The sequence below is a fragment of the Carassius gibelio genome, chromosome A14 (genome assembly GCF_023724105.1).
Source record: "Carassius gibelio isolate Cgi1373 ecotype wild population from Czech Republic chromosome A14, carGib1.2-hapl.c, whole genome shotgun sequence".
Lineage (NCBI taxonomy): Eukaryota > Metazoa > Chordata > Actinopteri > Cypriniformes > Cyprinidae > Carassius > Carassius gibelio.
The window spans coordinates 19,995,313-20,014,341 of NC_068384.1; the positions used below are offsets into that span (position 1 = coordinate 19,995,313).

Sequence of the window (19,029 nt, forward strand, 5' to 3'; positions counted from 1 at the left end):
ATTTGCAGCTTCTGTAATGTGGCATACTATTCAAAAGTTTGGGGTCAGTCTTTTTTTTTTTTTTAATTCTCTTCTTTTGAACACTATTAAATAAACAGTTCTAGAAAATCTGTTTCCCATTTTCAAATTTGATATGAAATGTTTCTTGAGCAGCAAATCAGCATATTAGAATGATTTTTGAAGGATAACGTGACACTGAAGACTGGATAAGTGGATAAGACTTTAAAAAAAAAAAATGAACAAATCTTATTGACCCCAAACTTTTGAATCAATTTTGAGTCAAAAGAACTTAATTTTTTAAAGACAAATTTATCAATGTATTGATAGATATCTGTGACCCTGGACCACAAAACCAGTCTTTTTTTTTAAATGGAGATGTGTATATATATCATATGATAGCTGAATAAATATGCCTTCCATTGATGTATGGTTTATTAGGATCAAACAATATTTACCGGAGATACAACTATTTGAATATCTGGAATCTGAGGGTGAAAAAAAATCTAAAAACTGAGAAAATCGCCTTTGAAACGGTCCAAATGAATAATTAGCAATGCATATTACTGATCAAAAATTACATTTCGATATATTCAAGGTAGGAAGTTTTCAAAATATGTTCATGGAACATGATCTTTTCTTAATATCATAATGATTTTTGGCATAAAAGCAAAATCAATAATTTTGACCCATGCAATGTTTTTTTGCCTATTGCTACAAATATCCCCCATGCAGCGACTTTAAGACTGGTTTTGTGCTCCAGGTTCACATTTATGCTTGATAGAAGAATCACTCGTAATAAAACCAGAAACATTAATGAAGAAAGAAATGTCAGCTTGAGTTTCAGTTGCCAGGTTTATTTGAAATGTTCACTCATAACACAAGTTTTCCAGACTTCAGGTGTTAGCGGTTTTGAGTTCATACAACATCTTTGGCTGTAGGGAAAAGAAAAGCACAGTTTGAGGTCATTAAAGGGAGGAAAGTATTTAGCGGTGTATTTTTAGCAGGGTTCTCCCTCAGAATGTGTCCTGGTGCTTGTTTATCAGCTAATGTCCCCAGCTGCTGATGTGTTGCCAATCAGGTTAATGAGGTGTTCAGGGCATACACCCCCTACCTCTGCTCAAGCCCAAATTGTTACCAAATGTCTGAGAAACACTCTCTGCCACATATTAAGTCCTGTTGTAATCCGTTTAGCTCAGTGCATAAATGGTTTATGTAGTATGTTAAATAGTGTGGCGCCTGTTGTTCGTGCCGTTTCGGTTTGTTTGTTGACAGCCGAGTGTATGTTTACCATAAAGGTTTGGCAGTAAACATTCTTTATGTCTCGTAAATAAAGGAAGCTCCTGTCTAAATGAGCTATTTTGGAAAAACGGTGTAGCTTTAACAAAAAAAAAAAAATGTAATAATGGCTTCCTCTGTTGAGTAAAATGGTGTGTAAATCAGTTTTTCATTTGACAAGCAGATTAGCTTGTTCCACATTCACCACAATTACATTTGGGTTATGTGGGGTAAAAAAACAACAACTTAATTTCTTACCCATTTTTTCCACATTAACTTTAATTTCAGTTGAATTTAAGTGAAAACTCATGTTGTGTAGTGCAGTAGGTGTGTGTTTGAGCACCAGTGACCCAGATGCTGTACCGTACATCTGCGCTGGGACGAGAAGGTGACCATATATTATGTCTAAAACGGTTTCCCTCAGACAAGACGTAAAACTAGACTCCACTGTTTATGGGAGGCGCTCAGCAGAGAATGACTGTTTATACTCCACTCGGTCCCCATGTAAATGTTTTCTCTACAGATGATCGTCTCCGAGTCATTGCCACTTTATTTGACATGGTATCTCCACGCAATCCCACAAAATGACGTCAAGTTGGCAGGGAAAAAGTGAGCTGCTGAAGGAGTAGACAGCCGCGCTTGATATACTGAACAGAAATGGCCATTTTGATCCTAAATTTGTTTTATTGTGTTTAGACGACTGAGCATGAGCTCATTTCGCTGACGTCACTCTTTGCCCAAAATTGATAAAAATAAAACGTTTGAATTTCATAACCCCAATTATTCAAAATGAACAAACAAGACAAAGAAATACCTACAGAGAAACCCTAGCAAATTATTTTTTGGTATACTAGTGAAATATTGGCAAATAGATCACCAAGTTTTTTGGAAGCACTTGCAACACTTGTGGAAACGCTAAACAAAGTTTCTAGTACATTCCTGGTCTCATCAGCTCTTTTTCATCAGCCTGTCCACTGGAAGATTTATTAAAGGCTTTTGACCAAGAGAGGTTCACGTTAGGGTCAGTGTGCTCAAGAGCGTCCAGAACCCTCACTGAGACTGAAACCAATCACTTTCTGGGGTCCAATCCCTTCCACGGCAATGTCAATTTTAAACAACCGTTTAACCATTCACCGTTGAGTCTGGCCTCTGATGAAGTGATGACTGCCTTCACCGGACGCAATACACATTACCAAATTTGATGAATAGATGCGTTTACATTGGACTTTTCCTGCAAATGCCAACCTTGATTTATGGGGACTGGTAAAACCTCTTGGCTTTCAGCTGTGTTGCTGTTAGTGTGACGGGAAAATCAGTGACAAATGTCTTATGCTGGACTGACGTGAGCTCTCACAGGGACTGACTGCTTTCTAACCACATAATTCCCAGATGTCATTCCCTTCTATGAGTGTGTTATCAGGAAAGCCATTCTTCCTGTGCTAAAGCCTCTTGTGCAAGTGTGCGAGCTGCTGTAGACCAGCGCAGTATTGCTAAAGCAATTAACCCTATTGTTATTGCTCAAGTATCAACCCTTATAATAACAAGTGTTGAATGTCATGTCTCTGATATGTTTATGTGCTACTGATATGATATATGGAGTGAATTATGAGGCTCACAGAGGGAATTAGGGCTGTTTTCTATAAGCGACTGGATGTTCACTGAAACTGAAGGGATTCAAATCCTTTCAGTTTCAAATCCGATCACCTTAGCGAATCCAAAGCTAAGCTCCGGCATTGTGCTGGTAAGTTTTGCATGGTGCTGGATGGACTGACCTATAAACTGAAGTAGTGGAAGGTTTTATATACAGTATACTTCTGTCCAACGGTTGTACTGCCAAATTATAAATCCAGGGTACCACTCCATGCCATTTTACCATTTCTGTTTAAAATACAGACTCAACAAGAAGTAATCTTAAGGCTGATTTCCACACTCCATTGCTGTAACATCAGTTTATATGAGCAGACTGACATGGCTATAATTGCTTAACCAATGGTGTGAGTTTAGGGCGGAGCTCTCTGTTCATCTGACCAATGACAAATTAAGGAAGTGTTAGGGAAACCTGTTTGAAAACGGTTTGTCAGTGTCAATGACTTGCAGGCAGCTTTTTCGTGAAGGTGCCTCCTGAAACTGATTTCGAACAGACTTCTGAGGCAGCATAAAAGTTTAATGATCTACAACAAAAATAGAGCAAGCTTGGATGAAGGTATCTCAGACCGCATGTGACATGATGATTACTGTATTCAGACTTCTTGTTGCCTTCCCCATATTCTGCCTACAGAGGAGGCATTTTTTTGGCTTTCAGACACAATCGGTATATGGATCATTTATTTAATATGTGAATTGTTAAGTATTCAGAATCTCACTGTAAGTATTAGGCCGATGACTGTTGTTAAACAGGTTTCCCCAACCCTCCCCCTCCTTTACCATTGGTAGAACAAACAGAGAGCCCCGCCCCAAACTCACACCATTGGCTGAGCTGTTGCTGTGTCAGGCTGGCTTCAGAAAACAAACAGAGCCACAGAGAAATGTTTACACTTTCCAGGAGAAGCGACAAACAAATGGCATTCTTGTATTACAAAGTTAAGCTGGGACAAACAGAAATCCACAGCTATAGACTATTAGATGAGAGGTTACCGGATCAAGTTCATATATGAACACATCAACTTCCATTTACACAGTCTGTGATCTCACAGGAGAAGAAAAGAAAGAGATAAAAGCAGAGGACCGTGTGTGTGTGTGTGTGCGTGTATGTTTGTGTGTGTGTGTGCATGCCCATACATGGAGAGGTGGGGGTGAAGAATGGGAGGAGAGAGAGAGGAAAGCAAAAAGAGAGGAGGGGAAAGAGAGCATGAAAGTGAGGTGTCTTGATCTGTAGTGCACATCTTCACAAACCCTGTCCTGCTGTCTACCATCCCAGCCAGGTAAGAGTGAGCTCTTCACTAGCATATGATCCACTGTGAGTCTGTGTGTGTGTGTGTGTGTGTGTGTGTGTCCTGTGACAATGCCGGCTGCTGTGGCAAAGGTTAAGGCAAGGGTTTATTTTCTGCTTCTTCACTTTCCTGCTATATACTGCAACCTTCCCACTCTCCTCTTCTGCAGGTTTGACGTCTCTTTGACGAACAATGCTGCAGTGCTAAAGTATTTTAACATGTGGTACTCTTAACAGTTATTTAACTATTTTCCCCCTCTTGTCATTCATTTTGTGTTTGCATGCAAATGAAATGGAAGAATTTTGCCCTCTTTCTGCAGCAGAAGCTTCATAATTGCTCTCCCTGTAAATATAAGCTTAGGTGGCAAAAAAGCCGCAAGCTCTTTTCTTTGGCACTTTACCGTCTCCCTGGTTTTATTGTGTCTCGCTCATGATTTGCTGTGTCTGTTGGATGTTTGAGAATCTGTGCTGGAGACGGCAAACAGAGCGAGGTTTGCTTTAGGTCAGTGTCCAGCAGCATCTGCAAACACTGACAAGTGCAGGGCAGCAGAAATGCATCCCACAGTGTGCCAGAACTTTAACTGTAGCCTATAAGGTTTGATTTAGTGCCACAGTCCGAAACCGAGATAATGTGGAAAACGTGGGACTTTGCATTTGTGCACATGCAAAATGTCAGCGCAGATGGGAGATCAAAATATTTATGAAAAGGTTTAATAGTCAGCCAATGGTGTTTGGGAATGATGACTCCAGTGGATAGACAAAGCATTGTTTCTTCAAAGCTTAACCCTTGTCTCCCACGAGCAAACAGATCTGTTTGTATTGAGGACACATATTATTAAGCAATTGAAGCAATGTGCCTGATTCTTGTATGTTACAGTCACTTCCAAGCACAAAACCTCATAAGTTGTAGTAAAACGTCCAGAATACCTTTTCTGCTGTTCACACCTCTAACAGCTTTCAATAGCTTTTTTTTTTTGCGTCCCATTTACACATCAGCACCATCAGTGCTGTTAAAACGCTGTGATGTCATTTAGAGGAAATGGCTTTTAAACCGCTAGCCACAGATCTAGAATCTCAGACTGTTTCGGGATCTGTTGATCAACTCCTTCATTCATCTACCCAGAATTTGACACTTCTTTCCAAAATGTAGATAATGGTTTTCATGTGGTGCGACCAACATGCATGAAAGAACAAACGATAAAACAGGGAATGATGTCATGGAGACGACCCCTGCCGAGCTTAATAAGTCTCTTAAAATATCTGATTATTTAACCTTTTTTTTATGAGAAGGAAAGATTAGTTCAGGCTGTAAATGTGATGTGGTGCAACTCCCCTAAAGACTTAATCATATTTATAAATAAATAATTTATTAAAAATAAACCCTTTTCAGTGTAAAAGTTATTATTTTTTAAATATTATTTGAAAATAAGGATTAAAATGTGTAATTGCTTATTACTTTTATTAATATTGCTTATTACATGATGGTTACACCACATGACATTTGTAAGGCAAGACAGTGAATGTGGTTAAAAATCAACATATTTCTCCAGCGGATTAATCACAGTACATCTACACAATCGTTTTGTGTTACAAGTTTGCTAAAATGTTATGTTTAAATATGCAATTGAGGCATTATCTAATTAAATACACCCATTTCCAAAACATAAATCGAAACATTAGATTTTATTTTTGATATATTAAAGATTTTGGATATATTTTCATGCACTCCATGATCAAAAAAAAAAAAAATGTCCTGCTTTAAATTTTCTTGAAAATAAGTTTACAAAACCACCTGAAACCATTATAAAGACACAATGCATCTGCACAAATACTCCTCCTATGAGCTCCTCAACCTCATGAAAACTCAAACCATTAATGCTTTGGGTTTTTTTTCGCCAGTAGCATCAATATGGATCTTTTCCAGCAATGTTATTCTGTCAAAATGCCAAGACCCATATCTAGTCGCACACCGTTCACCTCTAAAGGGAAAAATGCGGATGGAAATGGCTGTATGTGTGAAAGTGCTGCGACACTTAAGAGTTTCCAAAAGATGCGGAAACCTGATCTGTCAAATATAGGAGAAAGAGACTCTGACTCTGAAGAAAAGGAAAGGAAACCACAAAAGGAGTGCATGTTCAGTCCTCGCTCGTAAGATTTGATCCATGTCCCATTGAACCTGTGGTCTAGCCAGCTTTCAAACAAGGAGCGTTTAGCTGCTTTCTCACTCCATTAGACATGAGGTCATTTCTGGTGACTCAAGACCCCTTTCTTCATGCATCCTCATATATCTGTTCATCATGAGCATTATTATAACCCAGTCCGCTGCTTTTCCTCAATAACATCAGAGTCACCCTCTCAAATATATATATATATGAACTACCAGTCCAACCTAAACCTACATTAATGACTCCAAACTTTAACAGGCGAGCATAAAAATACCAGAAGTGGGGATGCAGTGAGCCCGTGTCTATGATCTGCTGGTCTGTCATATGATCGTGGCTCGTTATAAACTATGGGCACGGGGTCACAGTAATAGTCTGAGACTGCGGTGATGAACTTCTGCCCTTTGTCTCTTCGTCTCTTTATTAAGAGACCGTGGCAGACGGCGCAGATGCCAGAAACTCATGCGGTCATGCTCTAAACCTTCTACGGGGGTCTTGCATAATACACTCAACACTCAATCACAGGCCACGTGGGATGAAAATAACCCTCGCTGTTGTGTTATTTTAATTCAGTCGGGAATAAACGGCATGTCTAGGGTTGTTGTGATAAAGCTGTCAGCTGGGATGTGACTGTGGGGTTCAGGGTAAATCAATGCCGTGGTGATGTTGAGTTCATCACACATGCCTTCAGCAGCTATTCATTATGTTTTATTTAAAGCATCTAAAGTTCCTTTCTTTGCAGACTGCTGTTTGTACAAAGCATGCAATACTATTTTCATTCTATACAACACAGCAGCTTTGCAACACAATAAATTTTTTTTTTCAGCAGAAGCATACAATTCATAGGTTTCAAATTACACGACTTGAGTAAATGATTGATAGACTTTTCATTTTTGGATGACCAATCCCTTGAAAGCAATAATTGACCCAAAAATGAAAATGTGCTGTTGATTAACTCCGCCTCAGGCCATTCAAGATGTAGCTGACTGACTTTCTTCAGTAACACTTAAAGAAGATTTTTATTTTTCAGCCTTGATGAGGCATAAAATGCAAGTCAATGGCTGCAGATTACAGGTAATAATATTGTAAATAATGCGCGCGATTGTTTCGCTTCATAAGACCTCAATATATCGTCAGGAGCCATGGGATTCATTTAGTGGTTTTGTATCTGCCTTTTTTTTTACTCTCAAAGTGATGATAGCATTGGCTTGCATTGTATGAATCACCAAAGTTGGGTTCAGCTATAAATCATCTTCAGTGTCCTCCTGAAGAAAAAAGCCACCTTCATCATGCATGGCATGAGGGTGAGTAAATTAACAGCAATTAACAAGAGCCATTTTCATTCCCAAATATTGTATGAGGGTTTCTTTGTAATATCAGCTGGTGAGTGGAGCAAGCTGCAAATCTCAGATGCTCTTGACGGAGGATTAAGGTGTCAGGAACCAAAGTTATGCAAATTTCCTCTTGCAATACATATTTGCTGCATGAGTAGATCAGAGTTACTCTAGGATGTTTAATTTCTACAAAGCCATTTCACTAAAATTAACACTAAAAATGGTGTACTTTCCCTCAAGTGTACTGTACTTGGCTGATGGCTTTTCCCGCTCTTTTTCCCCCCTGACACAGATGACGTCATCAGAGGTCTTCGTCCCTGGTTGGCTGCAGCAGCTGCTGGTCGTGCTGATCAGGTTTGCACTGTCCGGTGCCGCCCCGGTGAACCTGACCAATGGGATAGAGTGCAGCGCTCGAGGACCCGCCTCTTACATCCTGGTGTTCACAGGCCACTGGAGTCCACAGACCTTCCCCAAACAGTATCCCTTATTCCGACCACCAGCGCAGTGGTCCAAACTCATGGGTAAGTGATACAAGTGATACAAGATGTCGGGTTTACAAGCCAAACGTAGATGGCTAGAAGCTGAACGTCTCGTTCCCTGAGCTTGACCGCTGGCGATGGCTCCACGTGTGACGAGACGAGGGCTTTCAAACTTCCTCACCATATGTCAGGACGCCAAGTGCTCACAGCTGGCCTGTTAACCCTGAGATTTGCCCTGATGACCCTCCAAACATACACGCGTTACCTGCCACACCACGGGGGCAGGCCAGTCTAATGAGGAAAGCAGAACGAGAGTGAGGTTGAGGAGTAATAACCTTTGCCAGTTGACATGGTTTGGCTTGCAAGGTCACCCTGTTATTAAATAGTCCTTCCATAAATACACAATGCATTCGGACTCCAACGCCTGGGTGCTCGCGTCTTCTGACGACGTGCTTTCTGGGTGTCAGCGGTATACCAGCCGTCGCACGCCACCGTGCATGAGCCAAGACCAGCAGCAGACGCGCCAAAACATTCACAACGCAGAGCTCTTGAAAGCAGCTTGGGAGCGCTGAGATGATATCTGTGTGGTTTCTCCTGCCTCCTGGACGACTTTCTGACCCTCTCTCTATCCATTTATCACTGTTGCATCGCAATTATGTTCAGAAACCGTACATTTTTGTATGTAATGAAAAGGTTGCGCCGTACATGAACTCCACATATGAAGGATGAGACTATTAGGGAAAAGACAGAGATAGAGAGATAAAAGCACTGGAGACGGTTGCGGTTTGTGGTTTAGATGATTGAGGTCAGGTCTCTTTAATTTGTCTGTCCACGTTTTGGGCCAGAAGTGTAGCACGGAGAGACAAGACGTGCCAAACTTGCTGTCATTCTCACTTGTATCTTTTTCTCTCATTCTCCTGCACTCTCTCTTCCAGCTCCGGGTCTGCCAGACCAAAACGGTTTGTAGTTATGTGGTTTTTCATTAGGTGAAGTTAATACAGAACAGGTTTCTATGGTTTTTCTATTTAGAAGCACTAGACGGATGTGTTTTTTAAGCTCGCATTGCACACCTTTGCAGCATCTCTATCTTGGATTTTATTTTGTTCCACCTGAACTGAGTGTCGCATTAATTTTTTTCTATCCCCTCAAACACGCAACTTAAAAAAGGGAACAAAATCAATTCATTAAACATTAGCAAAAGCAATTTGTCAAATAAACTGTGGTAAGCAGTATTGCTGCTGCTTGTATTTATGTTGAGACTTGGTGTTGGGGTCTTTAAACTTGGACCAGAAACATCTATTAACCAGTCAAACCATCTGATAACAGCTACTTACAAGCTCTCATATCAATGTGGCGAGGTTTACACAGGCAAGAAAATAATAAAATTAGAAAATGTTGTTCTAGTTTGGTTACACACGTCATTCTGGTTTTTGAGAGCTGTTCAACAGATTAAAGAATAGGAAATACTTTCGGAAAAATAGTTTAGTCTTAAGGTATTATTGGCAAATGTTGTCAAAAAAGGTTCACTTTCAAACCGAGCAACTTTTTCTTGGTCAGTAAAAAAATTGACCTGTTACAAAATCTAAATGGGGAATGCTGTCACACACTTGCACAGATTTCTATCGAAATGACTGGATTTCACCCATGAAATTTTGCTGGGCAACAATAAATATGACTGCAATTATAATGTGCTTGAATATGTAGTCAGTTATAGACCGAGATTATAGTTTTTGCGGAAATATGCATGGAAATCAAAAGCAACCTGAAAAACTGTGTAACACCAACTTGTTACTTAAGAAATAACATTTGAAAAGCTCTGATTGATTGACATGGATGTTTAGCGTTTAAAATGGCATGTGACAATGAGTGAAGACCACAATGTAAATTTAGCAGTTTGTGATTGGTATTCTTGAAGTCTGCTTGCATACTGAACTGTGATTTATCTTTTTCTTTGCACATATTTAACCACACATTTAATCATTTTAATTGCAATTACCTGAAAATATAATGCACTGAACATCATGACAAAGGCAAAGCGGCTCTGATCTGCCAATTCATCAACACAGAATGGAAACCTAATACATAAATATGCCCAAAACACTGTTCTTTTGCCGCCTTGCAAGCACTGATGTTGCTTTGAGGACATAAAAATCTACTTTAATATGTTACATAACGGTCTCGGTCACCCCTGAACTTTAGGTGAACACTAGGTCTGTGTTTTCTCACTTCAGGTTTTGTTTATAGGTGGTTATTCACTTGGCATTGGGGGCTTCTTCATGGCTTTATACAACAGCTCGCGGTGTGTTGAGCACACAGAAGGTTGCAGAGCTGTATTTGTGTTTTGTGAAACCTGATGGACAATAAAATTTCATGGGGTGGTAGTAATGTTCAACAGGCCACTGAAGAACATGCCCAGAGGAATCACGAGGCCTGAAAGCATGAGCCATTTAAATAGGTTTCCTCTGAGTTTACCCTTCACTCATTGGCTGCTGTTACTTCTGTGCAGCCGTGACCCATAATGAGCAGTACCGGCTGTGGCAGGAGGGGGCGCCTGCGAGCGATGGCATGAAGAGCTTTGCTGAGCAGGGACTCACGGTGGACTTGGTGAAAGATGCCAAGGAGGCGAGGAAGAGGCGAGTGGTGGGGTCCATGTACCGTACAGCCGGGATCCCCTCTGGAATCGGCCACAGCTCCACAGAGCTGCTCCTGACACCCAGGACCCCACTGGTAAGATGGACGTAGTCACTACACAAAATGGATCATTGTTATCTTCTTAAATAAAATATTTTTAGTGTCACCCTTGTTCCCTCAACAAACTGGCTTTTGGATTAAAGTTGCATTCCGTAACATTTTGTTGGATAAAAATGTTCCAAAATCAGTTATTAACCAATAGGCGTTCTAAACTATCTCCTTACTTTAGCCCGATTGAGTGGCTCGGGTCCTGTGTCTTTGTGTCATTACGTCAAACGGTGCATGGTGGTCATAAAAAACACATGAACACATGACTGAAATTAGATTATATTCCAGTTTTAAATGTGCATCTGATTAGAGATCCATGGGATTGGCGTATTTACAGAAGATTTGCATTTCAAAGAGAACTAAAATCAAAGGAATGTTCAATTGATTTTTAAAGGTTAAAAGAATTTCTTTTGATGACATTCGAATGGTACGACAATTAGAGATTTGACTGTACAGAAATTGAAATCTACAGATAGCGCTTATACACACCAAATAGTCAAATAGTACTAACTATTAATAATCTGCAAAATAGTTTGTGGAGAGTTGCATTATATGAGGCCAAATCCAAAAACGAAACACATGTGCACAGATGACTTATTCACAATCACATGCATTTGGAAAATAGATAGGGTGAAATTTCTCTTCAGCTTATTTTTATGATACTATATACTTACATATTGCACAAAGACAGACTTCACCAGAGCGCAGGTCTCCAAAACCACATCCAGAGTCCCAGGACCTCCAGACCACAGCCCTCGCTCCCTCCTTCCGGCTCCTGCGCTGCGGTTCCTGCACCCAGCAGATCTGCAGATATGGAGAGCCTGGGACCTTTTCTTCTCAGTTTCTGGAATATTTATTTTCCTGTTAGCCATCAGACAGAAGGTCACAGGGTCTAAAGGCAGTGCTGGTGACCTACATTATTACCAAAGTCTGGAATACAAAGGAAACTTATTAAAAATCAGCAACTATCCTCAGATGCGCCTGGCATGCACTCCTGCTGGTACTGACCCACGGCATGATGGGACGTCTGCTGTGGCGCTGCTGTTTTTAGATCCTCAGGGCAGTGAGGTATGATTAAGAGTATGAACTTGGCTTTGGGATGAGACTGTGAGATCTAATTTGTCTGTCTGTGTGTGTGTGTATGATCTGAGTGTCTGTTCACTTATTATTTCACTTATTACTTGATGAGGAGAGATGAACTATTACTTTTCTAAGCAATCAGACTTAAAAGTCCCATAAACGTACATTGTAGAGGTACTGTAAAAAAAAATGCTGCTGCTATCAGTTATACCAGCTTAAAATTTGTTGAGATAACTGAAACATCTAATGTAAAAATATGAGTTTAGTTAACCCCTCAGAAAACCTCAGAAACCAAATTAGCAACACTTTGAAGAGTTTAGCACCGCTCATGTGTTCTTCAGAAAGCTCTATTTCAGTCTATTTACTAAATAAGATCTTTACCACAAGATTGTTGGCTGTCATATAAGCATCTCAGTAGACAAGATGTTACACAAACGCTGGATTCAGACGTGCCCTTGATACCGTCTCACCACTGCCTGTGAAAGCAGCATTTATCATCTTTCTGTGCCATTTTCCAAGAAACCTCCTAAATATACTGTTGGGCTGCAGCTGACATTGCAATGTGTTTAATTAAGAACTCCAAAAAAAGAGACACGGTGTCAAATTTCAGATTCCCGCAAATGCAAGACCAGCACCCTCAAATCAACAGGAAAATACGTGAATCAGAAACAGCAAAAAGCCGCCCAATATTACTCGAGGTTCTCTTGCATTTAATAAGATCCAGAGCAGCGCTGCGGAGTTCTGCAAAGAGTGAGGCATGCATCAAACCACAGCACGTTCCAGCTGTGCATGCAGACAGATGGAGGAATAGACGAGTTGTGTGTTATTTTTCCTGACACACTTATTCTGGCAGATCAGGGCATTAGTTTGGCAGTTATGTGTTAGTGTGACTTTGTGCCCCGAGGAGAGATTGAGCTCTAATAGCGCAGGGCCGGAACAGAGAGCAGAGTGATGAGGCACCGCTCGCCTCTCACCCCAGAGAAACTGATATAGCAGGAGGTATTCCCGGAAAAGCCACGGAATGAGAAGAGACGATGGAGAGACAAGAGTAAATCCAGTCTGGAGAAAAGTCAGCTCTAGACTGGATGTTGTCACAAGGTACCAAAACTGTGGCCCAAATATGGATTATCAAAAAAAAATAAAAAAATAAAAAACAGGCTTCAAATTTATCTGTTCTGCTTTTAATTGTTGTTTTAGGAATGACCTGCTGTGAGGAATTCACACTAAAGAAATAAAGTCCTCCTAGAAATAAAGGTTCTTTATTGGCATTGATGGTCCCTTGAAGGACCTTTAACATCCATTGAAACTTTCTGTTGCACAAAAGGTTCATAACTGTGGAAAAATGAATTAAATTGTTACTCACACTAAGGGCTTTTGGCACTGCGTTTAACCCAGGTTTATCATTGCTTTTAAACCCTGGTAAAGGTACGTTTCACACTTGCAATTTAGAAACAGGTTTAGCGCAGCGTGTAACACAAAGACAGATAAGCAGGATTTCATCCATCCATCCAACCAGGGTGAAAAGCCCTGAAGTTCTCATTTGACTTTTCCTAGTAAGCAACTACGTTTACTTCAGAAAATTTCTGCTTTGTGATTTTTCTTTTTTTTTTTTTTCGTAGGGAGGTTTCACTGATAAACCTTATACCTTGGATCCGTTAGGATTTATTGTTCATCTGGCTGAACGTCAGGCTTGTGCTTGTCCTAAAAGAGCTGAGGTCACTCCATGGCTCGTGTCTCTCTGCGAGCGTGTCGTGTGGCTATCCCTCGTTCTGCTGTGACCCGTGGGCTCTTCCTGAATGAGCTCATAGTCGTTCATAAACGTTCATCATTATTTAAAGAGAGAGAGAGAGAAAAAAAAAAACAGATGGTTTGACCTAACATACACAGGAAGGAGTGGAAAATACTGGAAATGGCTACAAAGAAAAGTTTCAGATGTGACTTATGAAGCCAATTATGTTAGCAGAGCATGCTGGGAAAAGAAGTAGATTGGCGTTGGCGCGGCAGTGATAATGTCTGTGTGTATGTTTTCAGCACGAGAGTGACCGATCGTCTTGTTTTCTCTCACAGCTGTCTCTGATAGTGAAAGTGATCCCCAGTCCAGACTGGTTCGTGGGGGTGGACAGTCTGAACCTGTGTGAGGGTGGCCAGTGGAAACAGGAAGTGACCTTTGACTTGCACCCATTTGATGCTGGCACAGACAGCGGCTTCACCTTCTCCTCGCCAAACTTTCCAACAACACCCCCAGAAAATATCATGATGGTGAGATACGCTTCCCATGATTCTAGAAACACACTAGCGTTTAAAAGTTTAAAAATCTTTTGAAATAATAAATTCATGCTTTTATTCAGCAAGGATGCGTAAAGTCGATCTCAAGTGACAGCAAATGCATTTTTAAGATTTTCAATTTCATCAGATACCAATGTCTGTAATTAGACAAACAAATCTGGCATGGAGAATTATGGAAATCTTACATCATTTCCATGGCCTTTAAAGGGAAAGTTCACCCATAAATGAATGTTTAACTCATCCTCGTGTTGTTTCAAATCAATATGGAACAAAAAAGAAGAAGTTTTAAAGAATGTTCACACTGCTCTCTTCCACATAATGATAGTGGATACTGTCAAAGCTCAAAATAGACAAGAAAAGCACCAGAAAAACATCACAAAAGGCATTATTCAGACACTTACACTGTATGGAGAAATGCAGGTTGGACATTCTGCAATTAAAAAACTAACTAGCAAAATTAATTAGCATTTTTGGTTGAACCACTGTGGATTTTATACATTTTCATGGCTTTTGCCTAGAAATCATAATTTTATAATTTCCCAGACATTTCCAGGTTTCCCAGACATAGGAGCCCTGATTCTAAGTTGATTCGGGAACTGGTTTACATTTAAAATGTTATATATTTTATTTAGAATTTACATTTCGAAATGAGTCTAATATTTTTTTTATATTTTGGCTGTTGCGAATCACAACTCTACTGCATCAATATCTGTTTTATTCTCATCCAGATCACTTCTCAAAAGCCAAACCACCCGGCAAATTCCTTCTATTACCCTCGGCTAACCGAACTCCCGCCTCTGGCCACCATTTGGGTGAAGCGACAGGGCCGCACACCTGTCCGTCAACAGAACCGACTGTCCAATCACATCCAGCCTGACACAACCAAGCCCAACAGATTCTCAGGTAGATCTGCAACACATTTTACACATTCAGTGTTGTGGCTCTTTTCACTGTTGCACATTTGTGACCCTGGAGCACAAAACCAGTCGCCAGGGTTATTTGTAGCAATAGCCAACAATACATTGCATGGGTCAAATATCATTAGGATGTTAAAGCTGCAGTAGGTAACTTTTGTAAAATATATTTTTTACATATTTATTAAACCTGTCATTATGTCCTGACAGTAGAATATGAGACAGATAATCTGTGAAAAAACCAAGCTCCTCTGGCTCCTCCCAGTGCTCCTATTGCCATTTGCAGAAATACATCGCTCCCGGTAAAAAATAACCAATCAGAGCTGCGGTCCGTAACTTTGTTTGTGTTCAAAATGTAGAAAAATGTATATAATAAGCGAGTACACCATGAATCTATTTTCCAAACCGTGTTTTTGGCTTGTCCTGAATCACTAGGGTGCACCTATAATAAGTGTTTATATTCAGACTGTTTTAGATTGCTTCGGGGGTACCACGGCCGAGTAACCCAGTACCTTTGTGATTCTTCATAGACATAAACAGAGAGAAGTAGTTCCGGCTACGATGTTCTTCCGCAAGACGCAAGCAGTTCTGTTTGTTAACCGCTAGAGCGTCAAAAGTTCCCTACCGCAGCTTTAAGTAAAGATTATGTTCCATGAAGATATTTTGTAAATCTCCTACTGTAAACATATCAAAAATATATTAGCATTAGTAATATGTGTTGCAAAGGACTTCATTTGAAAAACTTTTTCGGGTGATTTTCTATTTTTTTGCACCCTCAGATTCCAGATTTTCAAATCGTTGTACCTCTGCCAAATATTGTCCGATCCTAACAAAGCATACATCAATGGAAAGCATATTTATTTCCGAATTTAAAAAATGTCACCCTTATGACTGGTTTTGTGACTGGTCAGTCCAGAACAGAAGTGCTCCGTGCTTCTTCTAGATGTTTTGGTTTACCGCAGCGCTGTGCACGGTTTTACGTGTTGCACTTTGGGGGAAAGTAAACGGTTGAAACTTGATGAACTCTAATGCACAGCACATGTGGTAAACACTTTTTATTTGCTCCCACGAAAATGTAAGCACGTGTTGTTCCACCAACTAACGTTTCTTTGCATTTGTTACTACAGTTTCCATGACACATTGCTAAACAATTTGGACTTTCAGACTGAATGCATAGGAGTCATTATACAATTTAAAGTACATTAAATATAGATTCATTGCAACAATATGCTAGCTCAATAAAACACCTATTGGTACAAGTGTAACTTTTCTCTGGTGGTGAGTTTGTCACCCGTGTTATGTACGGATTGACAGGTATAACATAGTTGACAATCTCACCATTTTCACTCATGATTTCAGTAGCAGGCTTTGTTTGCCAACCAAATGTTGTTTTCTTGTTATTGCAGTTTGCATTGATCAAATATTATATATTTTAAGAAAATGGTTTAACAAATATTTCCCGATCATCAGTTAAACCCAGAAGCCTATTGTAAAATACACATTTGTTCAATTATCCGGGAAATCTGAGCCGGTCGGCCCCACAGCCCAAGTACACCAGTGGTCTGTTTTTCTTTAACTGACCGTGCATAAACATGCACATAAACATAATCTCTTGACGGATTGCTTCCAGACAGCTTTTCTGGCCACTGATCCTCACGATTCCCGCATGTCTTGCAGAAACGCCGCTGGACTGCGAGGTGTCCATGTGGTCGTCCTGGGGCCTGTGTCTGGGGCCGTGCTCTCGGGGAGGCCTGCGCCATCGCACCCGGTACATCCTGCTCAAACCGGCCAACAGTGGCACGCCGTGCCCCGAGCTGGAGGAGCAGGAGGAGTGCACGCCGCACAACTGCCTGGCGTATCAGTGATGCCGGTCACGCCGCTGGCACAGACACTCTGACGCTGTCCAAACGGAGAGCCCAGTTTAACCCCATGCCAACGCTGAGTCACTGCCGCAGAATGTGGGAGAGCCGCCCGGCTGGACGTCCCATGAGCTGCGCTGGCTCCTCTCCTCACTGGAAAAGAGCGGCTCGTATTCTGTTAATAGAGACTTTGATTATGAGTGCTGTACTCGCAGTAATCTCAGTGTATCTTTGCGTAATCGCACACTGTTTCGCCAATATAGATGATTTGCTGTTACCCGACCACTGTTTTTATCACAACTACATGAAATTACATAAGCCTTCCCTCTGATCTCACAACAATAGCAACCTTTTTGAAGCAGCTGAGTTGGGTTTTGAGTGATTTGTAGTGGTTTTTAGAAGCCGAGTAGTCTGTTAGTGGTACAGTGACACTTGAAGACACCCCAGCTCCTGTCTCATACAGGCCTCGTTATGTTCTGAATGCAGTATGCATAAAGTTTACAATATCATCTTGTGAGGAATCACAAAAAACTAACTGTACAATGTCACTGATCAAATAAGGGACTGTTTAGATGTTGCCAGTCAAGAGTTTGTAATCATGAAGATGGAAGAAGTCTTTAATGCTCAGCGGTTTGCTCAAAAATTCAGTAAAAGCTGTAATATTGTGAAATATTATTACAATTTAATGTGTTCTATTTGAATGTGTGTTAAAATGTAATTTATTCCTGTGATTTTCAGCATCATAACTCCAGGCTTCAGTGTCACACGATCCTTCAGAAATCATTTTAATATACTGATTTGATGCTCAAGAAATATATGTATATATATATATATATAGTTTTTTTTTTTTTTTACCAGTGTTGAACCCAGTTGTGCTGCTTCATATTTTTGATTATCTGAATAACAGAACATTTAAAAGAACAGCATTTATTTTTAAACAGAAATACATTGTGACATCATGAATATCTCTATTTCAACTCTTTTTTTGTTAATGTAATGCATCCTTGCTGTAAAAAAGTATTAATTTCTTTTCTTGCTTTAGTTTCATATTTTTTGTTTTATCCTAACCTTTTGAATACGATGCTTTCCACAACGAATATAAAGCAGCACAAGCGTTTTCACTAATGATGCTGAACATTCAGCTTTTCCATTACATTTTAAAATACACTGAAATAGAAAACCTATTTTAAAATATAATAATATTTCACAATATGACTGTTTTTAATGTCTTTTTGATTAAGTAAATGCAACCTTGGTGAAACTAAAATACTTCCTAAGAACATTTAAAACTTTTAATTCCAGATTTTGACTAGTTGTGTATATGTTGTATTTTATGTTTATTCTAATAATAAACTATGAAATTCTCTCTCAAATCATTTTCTCCTTGTTGTGCTTTTATTGTATTTTACAAAAACTGTCCTTAATAATCATGCTGGATAACATGAATCATGTGGAGGAAATGTTTTCTTTTCTTTCCCTGGTATTAGTAGTTTTATTTGCTTTACTCTACTAAAGAGTGTACTTTCTTTATTGAATGTTCATTTATTGTGCTTAAGTTTGTCTATTAGATGGTGATTTTCCTCTCGTACTAAGGTGATGTCCCTACTAAATAAAAAGGTTATAATGGCACGTTTATAAATAATTTATTGTGAGACAGCTCAGAGATGGTGTGGATGAGAACACAAACTTGTTTAAAATATTAGTTAGCATTATAAATACGATTACAGTTGATCAAACATTATCATTTGATGTAGCTACTCCTTTCATGAACTTATTGGTCAGTTTCATTAGGTGTTGATGTCTTTGATGTCACACGTCTTTAATCTGCTTCATCTGAATAAAGCGAGGTTTCGGTGTTGTTTATTATCAGCAGACCATTTAATTATTTAGGAAATAATAATAAAACGCAATATTATCATATAGAGCAGCGTGATTGTGTTTTGAAATATTGCCATCTAGTGGGGGAAACTAA

The 19,029-nt window shown here is 39.8% G+C and overlaps 1 protein-coding gene across 1 annotated transcript; it reads left to right on the top strand.

Annotated features, from left to right (window-relative positions):
- Positions 1–4,056: 4,056 nt before the first annotated feature.
- LOC128027794 (spondin-2) lies at positions 4,057–18,425 on the top strand. The gene is made up of 6 exons (XM_052615669.1): positions 4,057–4,196; positions 7,993–8,221; positions 10,686–10,906; positions 14,066–14,257; positions 15,013–15,187; positions 16,876–18,425. The coding sequence occupies exons 2-6, from the start codon at positions 7,993–7,995 to the stop codon at positions 17,061–17,063; spliced, it is 1,005 nt and encodes a 334-aa protein (XP_052471629.1). The 5' UTR covers positions 4,057–4,196; the 3' UTR covers positions 17,064–18,425.
- Positions 18,426–19,029: the final 604 nt, after the last annotated feature.